Below are 20,847 nucleotides of genomic sequence, written 5' to 3'. Positions count from 1 at the left end.
TTTTAGTTCAAATTCAAGTATAGCCTCATCAACAGACCCAAAACAGCAATATATTCTTCTGTTTTTTTTATAAATAATTTTATCAAATTTTTTTAGTTTAAATAATATGATCTTTGTACTAGGAGATAATTCTTATAGCCTCTTAAAAATGAAATAAAATGAAAATGAAATGGATATTTTAAAAGTACAGACACTAAAATGATGAAGTATAACCTTTGGGCATTGTGAGAATGCCCACTAATTGTCCACCTTAGTGAATGTAAAATTAAGTCATCCCTACAAGAGACCTCTCCCTCGCTCCCTTCACACTCCTCTTCTCTCCCTTGTTTTCAATTACTACAGAAGTGCTTCCACTTTCTACAACTCTTTGCATTTACCCATACCCTCCTCCTCGTGTTCACACTCCCAATCCCTTATTAACCGTGCACGAGAAATGGATAGATAATTAACATGCTCTTAATTGTGCATTAATACGTTCATTACAAATCCACATGTTTGCACAATTAAGAAAATTGCAAAATTCAGCAGGAGCTTCCTCACATCATATGGAAATGGCGGATTTCAATTTTCATTCCCTTTAAGGTTAATTTTCATTCTTCCCATTTTTGTTCGTTTTGTTCTTCTTTGTGAAACAAATCTGTCATATGCTCTAGGGTTCGTATCTTGATTCTTGGCTGTTAATGAGGTTTTTAGTGGTTGCCCATTACAATGTTGATCGTCTTCGTCTTGGTTTAAGAAACAATTCAACGATTCTTGAGTTTTGAAATCTTGACTTGATCAGGGTTTGAGTTGGTTTTAATCAAACAGGAAATACATGGTTGGTTAGATTAGTTTTGGTTACTCTGGAGTTCAGTCTCAAAACCTTGTTGGATTCTCTGTTTCTCTTTGGACTTCAGTTTTAAGGGCTTTTGAAGTTATTCGTTAGGTTTCATTTCACTTGATGATTGGACATCCGTCTTGTAGTTGACTTTCTTCGTTGTTCTTTGTGCTTCGGTTTTCAGGCGTTCTGAAATTATTCGTTAGGTTTTTTTTTTACTTGATTGGACCTTTGTCTTGTTGTTAACTTCCTTTTTGTGGCTTTATCATTTTGTTTGTTTGTGTATTCTTTCTTTTCTCTTTTCCGAATGAAAATCAAATTTCTCAAACACAAAAGAAAATATTGTGGATTCAGATTGTTTTGACATCGAGTAGAGATGTGTAATTTATTGATTCTTGATGCACCCTTTGTGTATATATATAGCACTTCTTGGTAAACCCTTGGTATATGTATAGCATTTCTTGGTGAGCCTTTTGTGTATGTATAGCATTTCTTGGTGAGCCCTTTGTGTTAGCATTTCTTGGTGAGCCCTTTGTGTATGTATACTATCCAGAGGGCATATTCCCTGAAAAAAAAAATCTTTTTGACAGTGTAAACATGTTTAGTTGTTATCATTTTTTAGATAAATTTGAAGTTAGCTACTTAAAACTCGAGTTTGTTATATTCATTTTCTAGATAGGTAACTTTAATGCAGTTGTATTTTCTTGTTTCTGTTTTGCAGAATCTATGCAATAGTACAAACTTGACATGGATGACAAACATTGTCACTGGAGCCAATGGCAACTGCTCGATTCTATCCTTCCAACTGGTGGCTTCGCTCATTCATTCGGCCTTGAGGCTGCAATACAAGCTCAAATCGTCTCAAGTCCAGATGATCTCAAAACTTTTGTGATCCATTTATTGGACAACACTGGAAGTTTGTTTCTTCCCTTTGTTCATTCAGCCACACAATCGCCTGATTTTGAAACCTGGAAGAAAAACGACATGTTATTGGATGCAATGTTAACTAATGAAGTTAGTCGAAAGGCGTCTGTTACGCAAGGGTCAGCACTCATGAGAGTTTCAGCAATAGTATTTTCCGAAATCCCATCTCTGAAAGCAATGAGGGAGAACTTGTATGGGACTGGGGCTGTTTCATTCCACCATGCTCCCATCTTTGGGCTAATCTGCGGTCTACTTGGATGGGATGGCACAATGTCACAAAGAGCATATCTGTTTATTACCTTGAGAGATGTTATTTCTGCTGCAACAAGATTGAATTTAGTAGGACCTTTGGGTGCAGCTGTGTTGCAACATCAGCTTGCATTTGTTGCTGAAGACATATTGAAGAGATGGATGAACCGTCCTGTTGAAGAAGCTTGCCAAACGGTTCCTTTGTTAGAGACAGTACAGGGATGCCATTCGTGCCTCTTTTCTAAAATGTTTTGTTCTTGAAATTTTTTTGAAGTGAAACTGCATCTTTCTTTTGATTTTGGGTATAGGAGTCCCCTTCTTTCATGTTCTCTGCTTGAAAATAGATGTGGATATGAGATAATAGTGGCAATGTCGAAATTCACCTACTCACATATATGCATTTCATTTTGTATGGCACTCCATGCTTTTGTTCCATTGAAGACTTTGTTTGTCTTTGGCCATGATTCAATATCAAGTGAATGTAAATAGACTTTTTAAGTACTTTGAACTCTTGATTATTCTGAACTTTTCAATTCTTTATCCGTCCATGCAACATAAAGTAATTTCTTTTAGACTTTTACTCTAAATTCTAAATTCTTTTCATTCATGTGGCACTTGGTTTCATGGACAATTTTCTCATGCCAAAATCTTTTCCTACCTTTAGCTTGTCATGGAGAAAAGATCAAACATTTTTCTAGCATCTTCTCGAGTACATGAAAAAAAGTTCATCTTAAACATTGGCTGATAGAAAACTTCTCCCACCTTCTAAACAAGTAAGAGAAGTCAAAATCCCCAACAAAAATATAAACCATACTTCAATCCCTTTTAGAAATTTTAGAGTATGGAGAGAGATGCTACAAGTCGAGCTTGATAGAGAGATTTAAGAGAATATACAGAAAAGAGAGTAAAATGAAAGATGGGGGGTGGGTTACTATTTTGCTTTCGAGGACAAAACTGTCATTTCACACCCTCAAAGTCTTATTAATCTAAAAAATAAAGAGCCCAAATCTCTTCAACCCACCTAAATTTGTCCTACATTAGCCAATTATCCAAATTTGAAGGATCTAAAATAATGATATTCAGTAGAGTGTAGAGCTTGCACAAGGCACCCGACTCCAAGTCAAATTTGCCTCTTCACCTATAAACTGAATTCAAATCTAGTTCAACACAAACCAGAGTAGCACACCACACTCAAAAACGGAACAAAGAAAGTTCTTGAAAGCTTCATCTATTTAGTCTTCTGAGTACTGCACAACAAGGCCAATCAATATTTATGTGGCTTTTCACAGCATTCACATGGGTAGATAGATTAGATTACAAACAAAAGCTAGTCTTTTACGACTAACCATCCTATTTCCTAAACATAAAGTTAAGGGGAACATTAAAGTTCACAGAAGTGTTCACCTACATCAACACAAACAAAATTTTGGACTCCAATAAATTGTGTGTGCACCGTGCACATTGTCAAATTTTGTTCTTGCTCAACACAGGCCATGCGCGTCAGATTAAGTTGAAAGAGCTCGAACCAATGATCACATTCTACAACTCGAAGATCTGTCATTATAGAGCACGGTTCAATAGATTTTTATGTCTTCAAACTCAACTAAGGTGACCTACTATGTTCTTCAGGTACGGCTAGACTTTCTCCAGCTCCATCTGCAATAGTGCTTTCCTCTTTGCCATTCATGTCATTGAAACTCCTTTTCCTAAGAGGTTGTGATTTCTCCTTGTGATAATTATCTTCAGGTTCTTTTCCCTTGCCTTTCTCGTGCTCAGTTTCTTTTACTGGTGGCATATCCCCATTTTGAGGAAGAAACAATGGAGGTTCCTTGCCACTCAATCGACAAAATACTTTTTCCACCGTGTCGTTTATTTCTTTGCCTAATCCATTGTTGTCCAAAATTAATTCCCAAACAGATTTAGAGGCTTTCTCAAGTACTGGTGCTCTGCATGACGTCCAAGAGTAATTTAATTGTCAGGAACTTAACATGTATAAAGTCATTTGTTCACTTGCATCTTCAGCAAAGCGTTCAAACAGACGCACACTTCAGTAGAACAAGATAAAGGAAAAGACACGAGAGTGAGAGAGCGGAATTCTCTCAAACAATCACCGTCAGTTCCAGATGGGGTACAACATTATAAAACTATGAACACATAAGAGAATGCATAATCCTTTTTTATTTTTATTTTTTTTGTTAGGCTTCAAGATGCCGATCTTCAACTATTTTGTAAGAATAACTTAACAAAATTTATTGTTAATGAAGTTTTAGTTCCTGATGGAGACAAACAACTCGTGCTCATTCAAATATACATAATCCATAGGAACCTGAGTATGCTCCAACCAGACCTCAGGAAAAACAAAAAGGTCAGGGTCTGACCATTTTGATAATAATTTGGGCTTTGAAAATTAAGCTTATAAATACTGCTTTCACTTACAAGTTTCTTTGTTTAATTCAAATAATTCATATATATATATATTACAGAAGACCGTTTTTGGAATTTGAAATTTGGTGAAGAATTTAAATATATCTTCAAGTGAGGTGAAACCATAGTAAAGAAAATGTGAGAAAACCAACACAGAAAACAAAAAAAAAAAAAAAAAAGGCATTTGTTTCAGTTCTAAGTGTGCAATCCTTGCAACAAATTTAAAAGATATGGGGTAATGAAATTTATAGTGTCTCCTCGTGTTGCATTCAGTTCAAATAATAGTGAACAAAGAAGAGGGAATAATGGGGAGATAAGAGAAATTAGACAGTGAAGTAGAAATAATACTAACTCGAGTTCCTGTCGAAGAGCATCAAATAGCTCCCTTTTGGTCTGTTTCTCTGCCCCAGGAGTGTTGAGGACTTTGCTTTGTTCTACCATTTTAATGGTGGTATTCTTAAGCTCCTCCTGCAACAAGAGAAATACACATTAAGAGATATTTCCCACACCAAGCCAGAAAAGACAGACTCAAAGACCATACTATGTTAAGCATGTGAATTTGCTTAGACTACAAGTTTGTTAATCCGACCAGCTACATAAACTCACATTATAAGATTTATCTTGGCCTTCTACATCATAACCAATTTTTTTCTATAACTTATTTCAACCAAACTTTTCAACCTTAGACTTATTAAACCCGCAAGTCAAATAACCAACTTCACCTCAATTCGGTAAGAAATATCTCCTTTGATTAGAAGTTCAAATTTATACCGTAAATTTTTGTTGAATTAAAACGAACCACGAGTGAAACATCCTTGTGTATCTTTCTTCATTACGAGCTAGATATTATGGATATGTTTGGAATGACTTTCCAAAAGCTTAAAACCAAACACTTAGGAGGTCATTTTAAACAGGGCACTACATAGTTAGATCAAAAGAACCAATTTAAAACTCAAAGAAAACAAGATAGGATTGTGGATAAGGAGCGATACTGACATTGGCTTTGAGCTGGTTAATGATCTTCAACCTGAGAGAATCAATAGTACCATCATTCATCAACGACTCCAGCACGTCTTCTGGAGTTATTACTGAAGAAGAACTCATGAATCTTTGTCTTCAAATTCTTCTTCCAATTTTCAGTCTTAAAACCACAAACATAACAGAAAAATTCATAAAAAGAAGTTAAAAAAAACAGCCCAAATTCCTCAAAACTGTAATCTTTTCGAAAAAATGTTCCATACCCAGAAAGGAACAGACATAATCATCAAACCCCATGATTTCAAATGTTTCAAAAAAGGAAAAAGTTCGCTGGGGAATCAAAATATTCGATTGAAAACAAACACGGAAAAGCGAATAGAAGAGATGAAAATCTCGTAAATGGGTTATTTCAAAATTTTCAATGTGATTTCAGAATGAAACAGATCTTTCGCACCTGCTCGTTGGTTTATTCCGATCAGAGCTTCTTCTTCTCTTCTCTTCTATCTCGGGTTCTCAAAGATATGTATAAACACAGACTCCGCGCGTAAGGGTGAAGAATTCCTTTAATTATTTATTCGTTAAATGGAAAATCGGTAAAATACTAAGCTTTTGATAATTTACCATTTAAAACGAAAACGAAAACGAAAATCATAAAGTTTGTTACTTTGGTCAATTTTTGAGTTAAATTATCGTATTACATAATGTTTTGTTTTTTTAATTAAAAAAATTGAAATGAATTCATTTCAAAACCCTAATTACCATGAATCAAACCGTGACGCCAACCGTTATGTCAACCCACTCGCAGCACCTAGACACCACACAAAAGTTTACACTTATTCGCACAAAAGCCTACACTAGAAGGAGGAAGTCGAATACGATATATACTCAACAGGCTTCAAAAGTGCAGAGAGTTTTACATGCAAATGATTCAAAGCATTAATAAGCTTGATAAAAAGGGTGAGAGAGCACCCAACCTTTTAACCACAACAAATAGACCGATTGAGAGTCACCCTCCCATAACCTACCAAAACGAGAGAATAAATAGTCCATTTGGATTAACTTAAGAAAAAATGTTTTTCAAGATATAAAAATTGTTTGAAATACACTAAAAAGTTGTTTTCAGTCACTTCTTGTCATTTTTATTTTTTTTTAAAATAACTTATTTTTTAAATTAGACACGTGAAAATATAATTCAAATATTGTTTATTTATTCATTTTTTTTTAAGATAAAAGGAAGTTTCTACCCTACTCTAAAATTTTGATCAAGGAGTAATTGTTAAATCATGTAATATTAATATATTTCCAAAATCTAATGTGAAAATGTTGATTAGAGGCTAAAATATTATTTATCTTTTATGGATCAAAATATTATTTTAGTTTATTTACTTTAAATTTCTTTTCATTTTAGTCAATAAATTTTAAAACTACCCTACTTCATTAGTCTATTGTCAAAGATTTCTAAATAAAAATTTAATCTTTATTAACATTTCTTTTATAAAATATGAAACTAAATTTATTCACATAGTGTTTAAAGTTGACCATTTGATAAAATTATCGTTACGAAATTTAAGATTTAACTATTAGAAAGTATACTATAAAAAAAGTACATAGAAATTAAACTCAAAATTTAATAGAAAAGAAGACTGTTTTAAAATGTAAAAAAGAAGCAAAAAGAATACCACAATCCAACACTCAAACAGATCATAAGAGAAATTTTCCTTTCAAAACTTTGAATCCGTTGGATAATTGATTCAATAATTAGAAAGAAAATGTCAAATAGCCCGTTTTTTGAAGAAAAAAAGGTGATGAAGGATCAATCCTTTACTTATGTCAAATTCGAGTGAAATTATCAACACATACTTATGTATATGTAGAAAAGTTGTATCGTTTCCACTCTTTTCACTCATTCTTCTTTTCCTCATTCACAAATCACTACTCTCTTACTCAATTTCAATGTTGCTCTCGCCCACTCTCATTCAAATCGGTGTCACTTTTGCTCAAACACGACATCACTACTGCTCCCAACACCCATTTTCACAGTCTCGATGCAAAACCAAAACACTCATTTGCTCTCATGAGGTCACGACGATGCTACTTGTTGGTGGTGGAGTTAGCATTGACTCATCGTGTTGAAGAAGAGGACAAGACTGAAGAATAAGTAGCAGGAAAAGAATAAGAAAACTATAAGGAACCGTTTGAGGTGAGGGTTATGCAAAACTATTAGTAACCACTTCCAGCTACAATGAATCCTGTTAAAAAAATTTCAATTACCTATCCTAAACACTATTTCAGACCTCCAATTTTCTATAATATTTACTATTTTTCACGGTCTTACTATTTGACATCCATCATTTTTTTTTATTATTTGCTACATCGTTTACTATTTTTTTTTTCAAATTAAAATAATTTACCCCACAAGTACATACTATTATTACTCAAACTAAAATATTATAACTCAACTATAATAGCCTAAAATTACAATAATTTACTTCTTACTCCAACCACTCCGGGATAGATGACAAAAGGGTAACATTGTAACTTTGTGTGATTATGACTTATCCAAAGAGACATTTGACATATTTTCAAAATCTAATGTCATATTTGCCATTTTGTACTTTAAAATGAGTCATTTACGCAATTCTTTCCAAAACTCTTTGCTCTTTTAGTCCTTAGGACCAAACTCTTTCTAATTTCTATTACAAAAATGGCCCTCTTCATCTCACTTCATCCCAATTTCTCAATTTCCCCCAAAACCTTCACCGAATTCCCATTCACAAAATCCTTCTGTTTCCATAGATTCAAATCCGTCAGCAATAGCATGACTGACTCATCGGAACCGGTGACCGGAAACTGCCCATCAACCGCAGAGAATTATCCGGTGCCCTTATCGCCTCCACTCCCCGCCATATCCAAGAACTTAGAGCTCGCCAGAGCCATGGTCGCCTCCTCTAAATCCAGCCTCTATGCTTTATCGGCTAACGATGTTATTTACGAAGACGAGTGGCTCATTGCCGTCAATAAACCTCAAGGAATCTACTGTGAAAATGTTTTGGCTGCTGTTCCTCGTCTTCTCGGTGATTCGGCTAACGCTGGTTTGTGAATCTTACTGTGAAAGCGTTTTTTTTTCCAGACGAATGCAACTTTTCCTTACATTTTGGATTTGCAACTTTTAACTTGCTTTCGTTTGAAGATTTGTAAAATGGCTATGTGTAATCATGGGCTTTCCATGGATTACGAAAGATGTTAGGACTGAGTTTTCGTTAAAATTGACAGTTTTCGAAGAGTTTGTTCCAAATAGATCATTTGCATTGGTTTTCTAGATCAAACTTTTGTATATTGATAATGTAACTTGGTTTCTGTTGAAGTTAGCTGAAAGTTATGAGCGAATGTGATGGAAGTTTAACAGAAGTTTAAAATCGTAATGCTTATCTATGTGTAGGGTCCAATTTGATGAAAATTTGAAGTTTGGAGTAATAATTGATTCATATTGCCAAGTTTTTGGGTAGGATTTGATCTTTCATCAAATTTTTTTAGAACAAGTGATTTCTATTGCTTTAAGCTGCTTAAAAATTCAATTTCTCAAGTTCTATTTCCTCGTTTGTAACTATCTTTTTGTAATTATCATGTAGGTGTTATTTTTGCATAGTTGGAGTCCATTCACATATGGAGAGGTGCCTTTTCTGTGGGCTGTGCTTTTTTGTATGCCGGTGTATTTTCTCACATTTTTTTCAATAAAAATCGGTGTTTCTAAAAGAAAATAATACATTTACTCAAGAAGCAAGGCCGAATAACTGATTTCTGATTCTTTCCCTACAATCTACATTGCCTTGCAATGTTGCTGATTGTTAGATAGTTGATATAAATGGTTTAGATGTATCCTGGTTGTTGAGGAGAGGGGTGCTTGAATGTTTCTGAAGTTTTAACGTTTGTCTAAAATAATGCCATGTAATTACATCTTTTGCTAATTCTATCGTTAATTTCTCGGGAGTGTTCTTAGCTTGAATTCTTTGTATGCAGGGATCAAAACCAGTTTGCCAGAGCTTCATCTTGCTAACCGCCTTGATCGCGATACAAGTGGGGTTATGGTTATAACGAAGTCACATAAAGTTGCTTCTAAATTAGTGAAGGCATTTACTGACCACACGGTTTCAAAATCATATATAGCCTTCTGTGTTGGCACATCTCCAAAATGGAAAAAAATCAACGTCAAATCTGGTCATGGAAGGTCAAAGTTTGGGGTCTGGCGTGTCTATGCTGCAGCTGATGTGGGTCGTTCCTTACCTGGGGGTTCCGTAGTCAGAGATATGGAAACATATTTTGAAGTATTGTCTGTAAATGGAAAAAACACTATGGAGGAATTACAAAAATTCAGGAGAGGTGAAGAAGAAACTATTGTAGTCCATACAAAATCTTTGGTGGACATTGATAGTCACAAGGACGAGATCTTGATAAGAGCACGACCTCGCAGTGGAAGAACTCATCAAATCCGTCTGCACTGCCAATATCTCGGAATTCCTATAAGAGGGGATGTGAAATATGAGGGTGTTACAGAGTGGAATGAAAAAATTTACGATAGCCATGAGCTTCATGCTGAAAGCTTGTATTTTGTGCACCCTGTTACAGGTATTCCTCTCAAACTTCAAGCTCCTTTACCATCATGGGCCAGTCAAGCGTTGCAGCCCCAACAACATGAAGTGAATTCTCCACAGTCCTTCAAAACTATGCCTTAAGAAAATCATTGGCGCAATACAGTTAAGTGCGAACCAAATATATCCCTTACTATACAAAGAGTTTCGGTGTCGAAGAGTGTCGCTGAAGCAAAATGGAACGATCTTCAATCCAATTTGTAAAGTGCAACTGCAGATCATTCAAATTCATAAAGTGCGACTGCAGACAGTTTTTGTACTGTCAAGTTGCTGTCTGCAATTTTTCATCTATTGAATGAGCTCTTGTTTGCACGACAGTGTCTACAAAAAGTCCGCAGATTCGCAAACCAATCAACCATCCGAGTTCTTCTTGAAAATTTGAGCTCGAAATGGATTCTGGAAATGACAGGAGAATCATGTGTGTCGAAGGCTGATAAATTTGTGCAAAGCCCTTTGGAAATGGTTCTTCTGCTGTGGTTTTATCGATAAAATTGATGTACGGTGCTGAAACAGCCAAATTATATGGTTGGCATGTTGTTGATTTATGTTGGGGCTCAATTGTTATCTGACTCCCCTTCCATCCATTTATGCTACTTTGTTATCAAAATATGATGAATAACTTGGTATGATGTTTATGCGGCTATGAACTATAAATAGAAGAATGAGAAACATGTTGTGGTTTATATACATTTTTATTGACAGATGTTTCAAATAGTTGAAGAATGAACTTGACTGTTGGTTCTTTATCACATGAGACAAAAGGTTGAAAGAATAGAGATGAAGGAAAAACAAAGGTCTGCCTTATAATTTAATTCCTACCGTAAAAACGTTATAGATCTGCGTAAGTATCAACTGTGTTTATAATCTAATAGAATTCGTTAATGATTTAATAGATAAGATATTAATTACTATCACAAAGTATAAAATTTAAATTATATGAATTAGATTTTTACCTACTTGTGTGCATATGAATTAAATTTAGAAACTAATTTGTAACTTTTATATCAAGGTAGAGGCGTGTGGCGTGTGAAGCACACAACCATGTTGTCATTTTCTATAGGATACAAATACATGTAATATATATATAACTATGGCAATATATATGTAAATTTAACATAAAATGTGAAAGTAACAACACGAAATACAAATACAATACATACATTGAAAGAAGGCAACATTAGATATTTTGAAATACAATATAAAAAAGTGTAAGCACATCAGAGTCAGGTCCATCAAAGAAGACTAAAATTAGAGGAAGTACAAAAAATTTCTTCGTTGAATTGTTTAGGACAAACAAATAATTAAGTAGTTTGTTTGTTGCATGACTTTGTGAGGACTCTGACTTGAAGATGAAGATCACGTGATTCTAGATTTTTTCTTTTATTTTAGTTTTTGTTTGAGGCAATTAACTTTTAAATAGGCTGCTTAGAAGGGACATTTGGTATTCGATATTTAAAAGAAATAGATACGATAAATCATATATTAGATATGTATCTAAGAGCATTGGTACTAATACGTATCGAATATCGATTATCTAAAAGTATTTTTCACTGCATATTTAAGTACAAGATTAGAACATTTAAGCACGAAGTAGACAATTATTTGTTTCACTTCAACCACCTTAAATCTAAATTAAGAGGCAGAGAGTTATATATATTTAATATATGTTTGACCTGAGGCCAAATGAACCTTACACGTTAAGGAACGGAAGTCATTGAACCTTCAGCCTTTCCTTTTCATGGTTATTTTTTTCTTAAATTCAACATGATTTGGTTTTGAAAGTTACAAAAGTTTGACGATTCATTTTCCCTTTCCCCCCTCTTTTTCTGTCTTCTGATATATATTTTTTCACTGTTGTCTTGTCTAAATTAGGCAACAACACATACTTGTGATGTGAAACCACAATTCTTTATTTTCATCCAGACTTCATCCAGTTTCAAGCCATCTCTAACTTCATAATTTTCAAGATTTAGATCCATTTCTATGAAACCCACCAAAAGAGAACTTTGCAATGAAGGAACCAAGTAACCCTCAGTTTCTCTCCTTCTCAAACTTAAAGAATTCCAACTTTGTGATGTGAGTCAACAGAATTAGGTTAGTGCAACAAGTAACCTAGCCAAATTGCTTTTTCCATAGTTATAAATTTAGTCAACCCATAACATTTTCCATGGAAAATAAAGACTTTTATTTAATATGACTTCAGAATGGAGGCTTTTCCACAAAAGCCAATAAAAAGCTATCTTTTACTTTACCACGTTCTATTCTGATCAATATTAAATAGTGAATTAATTCTCACTTTATGCACTTCGACTGTTTCATTGAGATATATTCAACCATAAATTTCCATTTCTTGATCTGCTTATTGTACACAAAAACTTTTGATGAATCCTAAAAGGTCAACCACAGTATTCTGGTCAAACCAGCTAATTTAGCTTATCTACTAAGGCAAACTATTTTGAAAATTATACTTTTATGCTCATCAAATCTTGGAGATTGGCTCTTGATCATATATAGGCCAAGGAACCTCAAAAACCATTTTGATCTTTGAAAATGGGAGGTTTGAGTGAGGGTCTAACACAGTTGCTGATACCTGCAGCTGCTCTTCTTGGTATTGGATTTGCTCTTCTTCAATGGCTTTTGGTTTCAAGAGTTAAGGTTTATAGCTACCCTGATGATGAAAGCCAAGAAAACAACTTGATTGAAGGAGGACAAGAGGAAGGTATTGATGACGTCGAGGTTGTCGCAAAGTGTGCCGAAATCCAGAAGGCAATTTCTGTTGGTGAGCAAGCCTCCTTTTTCGTCTTGAAAATTTCTTGCTTTTCTTTTCAATTAGGATCTGTTCTATCCACTTTCTAAAAGGTGTATGCTTATTTCATTTTGAGAGGTTGGATATCAACTGCCATGAAATCATTAAAGTTGGTCCTATGACAGGACATCCTTTGTCTTTCAAACAAACATTTAAAGATGCAAGAACAGAAAAGGTGAACATGAATTAATGCAAAACTACCCCACAGAAAAAATTTTGCTTTATGGAACGACATTCGTTTTTCTCCAGTTGATAACCACAATCGATCCTCCACATATCTCCATGCTGGTATGATGTCTAATTTGGGCAAGCCTTCATGGCTTTTCCTTTACTTTCACCGAAAAGGCCTCATACCAGTAATGGTAATTGCCCTTTTGTATTTCACAAATCTCTTCCTTCCTAGCCAAAAGGAGCGGTGTTTCACTTCTAACACTTGTCAGATGCCTTGAATCTGATATGTAATCCCAAACGACTAAGTACAGAAGTTTAGAGAAATGCGCTATATAAACTCTCTAACTCAAATCATGACAAATTTGATCTTTAGCGTGAACTTGTCAAAGTTGTATTTGTATTTGTCATATTTATATTATTTACATTTTTTACAATAGAGTGTAGAGAAGTGTGATATATAAACTCTCTAACCCTAAAGTCACAACTAACTTTGTAATATGTATTATTCTCTATAATGATAAACTGCTCTACCTTGTTAGTAAATCATGTGAATTTATCGCTTCTTTATTGCTTTATGTTCTCGATTTCTTAACAACTTATGTGACATTGTAAAGATCCATTGGATTTGAATCCTGATGTCATAATATGTTTTTCAGTTAATTCCAAAGTTTGTATTTTTGCTTTGCTGCAATGTATGGTATGTTCCAAAAAATATGGGACTGAAGATTGTTGTTGTAGTGTATAAGATGAATTAAAATTTTGACATTTCCCAAATATTGTAAAAGCTATAGTTGTATATTGATTTGAATTTTTTGCCTTTTGCTTTTCAGGAGCAACATCATTTTTATTCACACAGTATAAATACCTTGTTGTCTTCATGGGAGCATTTGGAGCCATCATTTTCCTATTCCTTGGTTCTGTTAAGAGCTTCAGCACCAAAAGTGAACCTTGCACGTACAACAAAGGACAAATGTGTAAACCAGCTCTGGCCAATGCCATTTTTAGCACAATTGCCTTCTTGCTAGGTGCTCTCACCTCAGTACTATCTGGTTTTCTTGGAATGAAGATTGCAACTTATGCAAATGCACGAACAAGTCTAGAAGCACGGAGAGGCATTGGAAGAGCATTTGTTATTGCTTTTCGCTCTGGTGCTGTGATGGGATTCCTTCTAGCTGCCAATGGTCTCCTTGTGTTGTATGCCTCCATCAATTTGTTTAAACTGTATTATGGCGACGATTGGGAAGGATTGTATGAATCCATCACGGGTTACGGTCTTGGAGGTTCTTCAATGGCGTTGTTTGGAAGAGTTGGGGGTGGTATATACACAAAAGCGGCGGATGTTGGAGCTGATCTTGTAGGGAAAATTGAAAAGAATATTCCGGAGGACGATCCAAGAAATCCTGCTGTAATTTCTATATATTCTTCCTGTTTTCCAATGGATTTCTGTGTGGGAATCTTAAGCTGTTCAAACTGATCTTGTGTTGTTTATTTCTCAGGTCATAGCTGACAATGTGGGTGACAATGTAGGAGATATTGCAGGAATGGGATCTGACTTATTTGGATCTTATGCAGAATCAACCTGTGCCGCACTTTTCGTGGCATCAATATCGTCCTTTGGCTCTACACATAACTATGTAGCCATGTCCTACCCTCTACTTATAAGCTCAATGGGAATTGTGATTTGCTTAATAACTACACTTTTTGCAACTGACTTCATTGAGATTAAGAAAGTGAGCCAAATCGAACCGTCATTAAAGCGGCAACTTCTTATCTCCACTGTTTTAATGACAGTAGGAGTAGCTCTAGTCAGCTTTGTTGCTTTACCTTCAAAATTCACTCTTTATGATTTCGGTAGCGACAAGGTCGTAAAGAACTGGTACAACTTCATAACTTACAAGATTTTTTCCTTCCCTCATAAGCATAAGTCTTTTATGCTGACTAAAATTACATCCAAAATGCAGGCACATTTTCTTCTGTGTTGTGACAGGATTATGGGCAGGACTTGTTATTGGATACACAACTGAGTATTACACTAGCAATGCTTACAGGTAAAACATCATACTGTTAGAGTGTTGATATGATATTAATTTTACCTTTACCCATCGGTTTAACCTTTTGGATCAATTACTGATTTAACATGGTATCAAAGCTCGAGGTCCAAGAGGTTATGTGTTCAAACCATTTACAATTTTATTTGAGTTTCGTCCCCAATTAAAATTGATATTCACTTATTGGGTCTTTTACATATTTCAAGCCCACAAGTGAGGCAGAGTGTTAGAGCATTGATATAATATTAAACGTATTCCTTGATACATACAGAAAATAAATAAATAAAAAGCATACTCGGTACCTATCAACTGATGCTTTTGGATTTAGTCGTCTGACATGATTTTGGAACTTCTGTAATTTTATTTCTTCTATAGTTCACATTGACTGTCATTTGTAGAACTCAAGATAATTTTCGAGCTAACAAATAAGAGAGAGTGTCTAAGATATATTTAAAAGAACAAATACTTCCTATCCTAACAACTTAAACTTGTTGGTACAGTAGTAGTTTAGCAATATTTAAATATCATTATTTCTGTTGGTCATTTTTTCTCTAGTTGATATTGACTTTTTTGTTTAATCTCAGAATAGTTTTCGAGCCAATGAGTAGGAGGGAGTGTTATAAATAAACATATTTAAAACAATAAATATTTTCAACCTGACTGTTTGAACTCACTGTGGCAGTAGATTAGCAATGTATTCTTTAAACTGGAAGTCTTGCAAGCTTACTGAGAAGCATTGATATGCAATCTGATATGAGCTGTGTTTATAGCCTGAGCAATTTGATACTTAAAATGAAATCATTTGTGCAGTCCAGTGCAGGATGTAGCTGATTCTTGCAGAACTGGTGCCGCAACAAATGTAATATTTGGATTAGCTCTTGGATACAAATCCGTCATCATTCCGATATTTTCAATTGCCTTATCCATTTATGTGAGCTTCCGCTTGGGAGCTATGTATGGTATTGCAATGGCTGCTTTGGGAATGCTTAGCACCATTGCCACTGGTCTAGCCATTGATGCTTATGGTCCAATAAGTGACAATGCAGGTGGAATAGCCGAAATGGCTGGAATGAGCCACGAGATACGCGAGAGAACCGATGCTTTAGACGCTGCAGGAAACACGACTGCAGCCATAGGAAAGGTGCCAATTCTTCAACAATTAATCAATCAATTATGTTCTTTGTTCTCTTAATATTCTAAGAGCTAGGTTATGTCATGTGTAATGATTTTTCTAGAGTTTAAAGAAGTGCACTATATAATAAACTCTAGAGGTTCCTTTTGATCCGTAATCTAAATTAACTGCTCTCTTTCTATGTCAGTGGACGTAGTTAGTACACTGTAAGTTAACCACATATATCTGGGTCGATTCTCTACTGTCTACATTTTTCTGCTATCTTCATTTGTTGATTTCATAGCATCATGCTGCTTCAAAACTTCTTACTGTTTTCTTATAATGGGGCAGGGCTTTGCCATTGGATCAGCTGCTCTTGTTTCCCTTGCCTTGTTCGGCGCCTTCGTAAGCCGAGCAGACATCGAAACAGTCAACGTAATGAATCCAAAAGTTTTCATAGGATTGATAGTGGGTGCAATGCTTCCATACTGGTTTTCAGCCATGACAATGAAGAGCGTTGGCAGTGCAGCGCTGAAGATGGTCGAGGAAGTTCGACGACAATTCAACACTATCCCTGGGCTGATGGAAGGCAGGACGAAGCCAGACTATGCAAATTGTGTGAAGATATCAACCGATGCTTCGCTTAAAGAAATGATCCCACCTGGTGGTCTTGTTTTGGTAACACCACTCATTGCTGGAACATTCTTTGGAGTTGAAACTCTTGCTGGCCTTTTGGCTGGTTCTCTTGTTTCTGGAGTGCAGGTATATACATCATTTTCCTTCCATCCATAACAAGTTTTTCTTTTTTTGTGAGAAATTTCATAATATTTTTGTGTTGATTTGTTTCACTAAAACAGTTTTTTTTAACATTGTTTTTGTTTCTCTATTACTGTTTCTTTTTCTTTAAAAAAAATTAGTTTCTTTACTTATAAAAGTTGTAATGATTTGGAGGTTTTAGTTTTTTTTAAAAAAAATTGTTCGGTCGTACCGATAGATTGTGTCTATAAGTGAACTTCTTTTCTTTATAGTCATCGATATACTTGTACCTCCAATTTTTGTGTCTTCAATTCTCCAATGGTCCCCGAACACGTTTTCATACGATAATGTAGATGTATTTATCATTCATATCTTGTGTCATGTCCCAACCCGATTAAACAAGATCGATATACATGATGTTGAATTATAGAGAATAGTTGAATGATTATAGCAGTAACATTGTCATATTTCTTTTAGCATGCTTTAACCTTATTGCTTGAAAAATAAGCTTTGTTTGGTGGGAATCATCATGATCGGCTTTAATACCATTATTGAATGGCTCAAGTTGTTTTTGTTAGGTTGCTATCTCTGCTTCAAACACAGGTGGGGCTTGGGATAATGCAAAAAAGTACATTGAGGTTAGACTTCTTTCACCACTTAACATTATTTTTTTTATAGATATTTTGTCTTGTGATTACCTTTGAATGTATTTGGAAGTGTTTTTCTTGAGATTTCTAATGAATTTTCAAGTGTCTAAAAATGGTTGTTTTTTAAGTGTTAGAACAAACGTTTTACGTGCTTGGAAAGTTATTACTCATGTTCCGAAATGTTTGTTGTTGAACATGTATATTTAAAAATGCTTTTGGAAAGTTTGAATTCACTAGGTGGAGTGTATTATAATAATTTAAAGCGTTATAGTAAAACTATTTGAAAGCCTTCATTGTCTACCTTCTTTACTATTTTGTAATCATCATTTCTAATTTCTGCTCATTTGTATCACAGACTAAATAGTCAGCATTTTGAACTCAAACTATTATAACTCAAAGACTATAAAACCATCGAATATAATAATCAGTTGGTCTTGACAGTCCTTAAGTAATCAAATCTTGATTACTTGATCATATTTTTCATATTTCTTATGTAGACATTTGAATTATTGGCAAATTAAAAAATAAAGTTTTTGAAAACTATATATATTTTTTTTTTAATTTCAAAGTTTTGCTTCGCTTTTATAAACGTCCAAAAATGTAAGACAAAGAAAAAAAATATGTTTTTATAAACTTAATTTTTTTTAAAATACTAGCTTGTTTGAATTGTTATTTATTTTTGTTTTCAAAATTTAATCCAATTTTCTTAATATCTCTTTGAATGATTTGCATTTTTGTTAAGTGCAATTATTGAATTATTAATCAAATCCCTAAAACAAAAATAAGTTTGGAAAAACTTTTTTAGTTTTTAAAATTGACTTGATTTTATAAATCATTCGTTTGGAGTAGATAAGAAAGGAAGAAGTTTGAAGGTGAAAGTTGTGTTTATAAACTCAATTTTAAAAAACTAAATGGTTACCAAACGGAGTTAAACAGTTATCAAACGGGACCTTCGCTGTCACTTTTTTTAAGACTATTTTGAAATTGTACAATGACTAAAATTAAACAGAACTCTCTTTAATCCGCTATAATACTTTATCACTAACCGTTTTACTTAAAACCACTCTCAAACACACTTTTTATAGGGTGAATTCGATACGATATAACAGTTTCAACAAATAAAATGCAGGCAGGAAGAAGTGAACATGCGAAAGCACTTGGTCCCAAAGGGTCAGATGCTCACAAGGCAGCTGTGATAGGTGACACTGTTGGGGATCCTCTCAAAGACACTTCCGGCCCCTCACTCAATATTCTCATCAAGCTTATGGCCGTTGAGTCTTTAGTTTTTGCCCCTTTTTTTGCTGCCCATGGTGGCATCATCTTCAAATATATATAAACAACAACCATTCCCAATACTTTTTGCCTTCATGATCATACCTTAATTATAATGTAAATTTCTTTATTTTCTGTTAAATTACAAATTCTGTCTTTACCAATTGAAAAAAAGTTATAATTTAATTAATTCCTATGGTTGGAGAATCGAGCGTGGCTACTTGTTATAATTAGAATTTAGTCCCTATAGTTCGTTAAAACTCTTCTAAACAATACCTAATGTGAGAATTATGTATGATGTTTTTATCGAACCATATAACTATTGATTATGAGGCTTTAAGATTTCAATTCTAACTTTTTTCACGTTACAAAACCAAATTTACAATCGAACTTTTTTTAGTAGTTTTGTTTGGAATAGCGTTGATCATTACATCTTTTTCTTTTCCTTTGTTGAAGTAAGGTGGAAGAGGGAAGCAAAAGTATATACTATATAGGTTGGATTACGTGTTAGGGTTGATGATAATATAATTAAATTATGTTGTGAAGTTGATTCTTACCCTATTTAAGTTACAATTTAGTAGTACATATATATTTGGTTAGTTCTTACTATTTTTAGTGCACTCTTTATCTTTGTTGGGTTTGGCGAGGTGGGATGTGGAAGTTCCACGTTGGTTATTTTGTAAGAAGGTATGCCTTCGAGTTCATAAAAGGAGTCCACTCCTTGTTTATAAATGTCTTAATCCAATACACTTTAAACCTTTTATGTATTTTACTTTTGTATTTTATAATTTATGAGGGAAAAAGAGTGTGGGTAATCAAAAGTTTTAAAGAGAGTGATTTTGTAAGTGATGACAGATATTATCATTTCTCCCTGGATCCTAACTAAGGTTTCACGAACATTTGTTTCCCACATGCAACCAACCGTCTTTAATTGAACCAATTTTGGTAAAAATTAATTTTGACATTTAAAAAAGAAAATTTTAATAATAAATACGTTAATTTTTATGTGTTTTTAAAAGCAGTATTGTAGATTTTAGATTCTGTAAAAATTCTTGTTAATATTTGCTTTTACATTTTATTTATCTATTTTTCACATAATTAAATATATTTTCTATTTTTGATGAGTTAAATAGATTTCTTTTTTAAAAAATAAGTATACGATGTTGATTCCTTTTTTAAAAAAAATAAACTATTTCAATTAATGTTTAAAAGTTAATCTATAACTAACAAATTTTATTAAACTCAACAATAATTCTAAATTTTAAATTTCAAAAAAAAATTATTAGAATTAATTCTATGGAAAATAAGATGTTTTTGTATTTGTTCCCCAAATAGCCTATTTTTTCAAATTCAAAAGCTGAAATTTACTAAATACTGTTTTATTTTTTTCACAAAGACTAACAATAATTATTATATAAGTTACAACACTCCAAACAAAGTTCAAAATATAAAATAATCACAACAAGAGTGAGGAGGCTTTAACCTATAAGAACAGTATCATTAATTGTTAAGAGTTTGACTAATTAAACCCAATTAGTTTTCCATTCAACCAACATAATGTAATATGATAATTAAAAATCACTCAAAAATATAGATTTTGGCAAAAAAAAATATAGGTAATCATATTAAACAAATTTTAGTAACAATAACCAACCAAATAACACAAATTTTAAAAAATTGTAAATATAGCATAAAGTCTATCGTCTGATAAACTCCTATCGCTTATCGTAGACTATGACAAATTTTGTTATATATGAATGAATTTACGAAATATTAATCTTTAATTGACTTTCAATTCAAATATCGAAAAGATCACACGGATATGATATGATTAATTTAAATGAATCCAGTTTAATAATATATTATTTTAGAGTCGTTTGGGCCTCTTGTTTATTGCCTCAACATTTCATGATCTCACAATTAAACCATTTTCAAATTTCATATTAATAACATATTTCCCAATTGGATTATTATAAAGACCCTGACTATATGTATTCA

General features: G+C 33.6%; 4 protein-coding genes across 4 annotated transcripts; 3 read left to right on the top strand and 1 right to left on the bottom strand.

The window, feature by feature from the left end:
- The first annotated feature begins 226 nt into the window (after positions 1-226).
- LOC101205040 (urease accessory protein F) lies at positions 227-2,508 on the top strand. The gene is made up of 2 exons (XM_004144707.3): positions 227-582; positions 1,539-2,508. Exon 2 carries the CDS (start codon positions 1,565-1,567, stop codon positions 2,249-2,251), a length of 687 nt encoding a protein of 228 aa, XP_004144755.1. The 5' UTR covers positions 227-582; positions 1,539-1,564; the 3' UTR covers positions 2,252-2,508.
- A 682-nt stretch (positions 2,509-3,190) lies between these two features.
- On the bottom strand, positions 3,191-5,966 carry LOC101204620. The gene is made up of 4 exons (XM_004144705.3): positions 5,847-5,966; positions 5,411-5,555; positions 4,767-4,882; positions 3,191-3,936 (listed from the first exon to the last, which is right to left on the bottom strand). Exons 2-4 carry the CDS (start codon positions 5,516-5,518, stop codon positions 3,594-3,596), a joined length of 567 nt encoding a protein of 188 aa, XP_004144753.1. The 5' UTR covers positions 5,519-5,555; positions 5,847-5,966; the 3' UTR covers positions 3,191-3,593.
- Positions 5,967-8,057: 2,091 nt separating this feature from the next.
- LOC101219820 (RNA pseudouridine synthase 1) lies at positions 8,058-10,735 on the top strand. Its single transcript, XM_004144766.3, has 2 exons — positions 8,058-8,484; positions 9,410-10,735. The coding sequence occupies exons 1-2, from the start codon at positions 8,097-8,099 to the stop codon at positions 10,120-10,122; spliced, it is 1,101 nt and encodes a 366-aa protein (XP_004144814.3). The 5' UTR covers positions 8,058-8,096; the 3' UTR covers positions 10,123-10,735.
- Positions 10,736-12,357: 1,622 nt separating this feature from the next.
- On the top strand, positions 12,358-19,039 carry LOC101205277 (pyrophosphate-energized vacuolar membrane proton pump 1). The gene is made up of 8 exons (XM_004144708.3): positions 12,358-12,817; positions 13,846-14,420; positions 14,512-14,891; positions 14,977-15,063; positions 15,874-16,204; positions 16,526-16,936; positions 17,509-17,568; positions 18,707-19,039. The coding sequence occupies exons 1-8, from the start codon at positions 12,589-12,591 to the stop codon at positions 18,911-18,913; spliced, it is 2,280 nt and encodes a 759-aa protein (XP_004144756.1). The 5' UTR covers positions 12,358-12,588; the 3' UTR covers positions 18,914-19,039.
- Positions 19,040-20,847: the final 1,808 nt, after the last annotated feature.

The sequence above is a fragment of the Cucumis sativus genome, chromosome 2 (genome assembly GCF_000004075.3).
Source record: "Cucumis sativus cultivar 9930 chromosome 2, Cucumber_9930_V3, whole genome shotgun sequence".
In the NCBI taxonomy this organism is placed as follows: domain Eukaryota; kingdom Viridiplantae; phylum Streptophyta; class Magnoliopsida; order Cucurbitales; family Cucurbitaceae; genus Cucumis; species Cucumis sativus.
Note: the sequence above shows the minus strand (reverse complement) of the source record. Positions and strands in the feature narration are given on the sequence as shown.

Bases quoted from the DNA above. Each gene is read 5' to 3' on its own strand.
- LOC101204620 (XM_004144705.3), bottom strand. From the start codon at position 5,518: ATGAGTTCTTCTTCAGTAATAACTCCAGAAGACGTGCTGGAGTCGTTG. The intron at 4,883-5,410 runs GTCAGTATCGCT...CTCTTGTTGCAG, and splicing joins TTAACCAGCTCAAAGCCAAT to GAGGAGCTTAAGAATACCAC. The intron at 3,937-4,766 runs GTTAGTATTATT...GACGTCATGCAG, and splicing joins GCTCTTCGACAGGAACTCGA to AGCACCAGTACTTGAGAAAG.
- LOC101219820 (XM_004144766.3), top strand. From the start codon at position 8,097: ATGGCCCTCTTCATCTCACTTCATCCCAATTTCTCAATTTCCCCCAAA. The intron at 8,485-9,409 runs GTTTGTGAATCT...CTTTGTATGCAG, and splicing joins CGGTGATTCGGCTAACGCTG to GGATCAAAACCAGTTTGCCA.
- LOC101205277 (XM_004144708.3), top strand. From the start codon at position 12,589: ATGGGAGGTTTGAGTGAGGGTCTAACACAGTTGCTGATACCTGCAGCT. The intron at 14,892-14,976 runs GTACAACTTCAT...TCCAAAATGCAG, and splicing joins GACAAGGTCGTAAAGAACTG to GCACATTTTCTTCTGTGTTG. The intron at 15,064-15,873 runs GTAAAACATCAT...TCATTTGTGCAG, and splicing joins TACACTAGCAATGCTTACAG to TCCAGTGCAGGATGTAGCTG.
- LOC101205040 (XM_004144707.3), top strand. From the start codon at position 1,565: ATGGATGACAAACATTGTCACTGGAGCCAATGGCAACTGCTCGATTCT.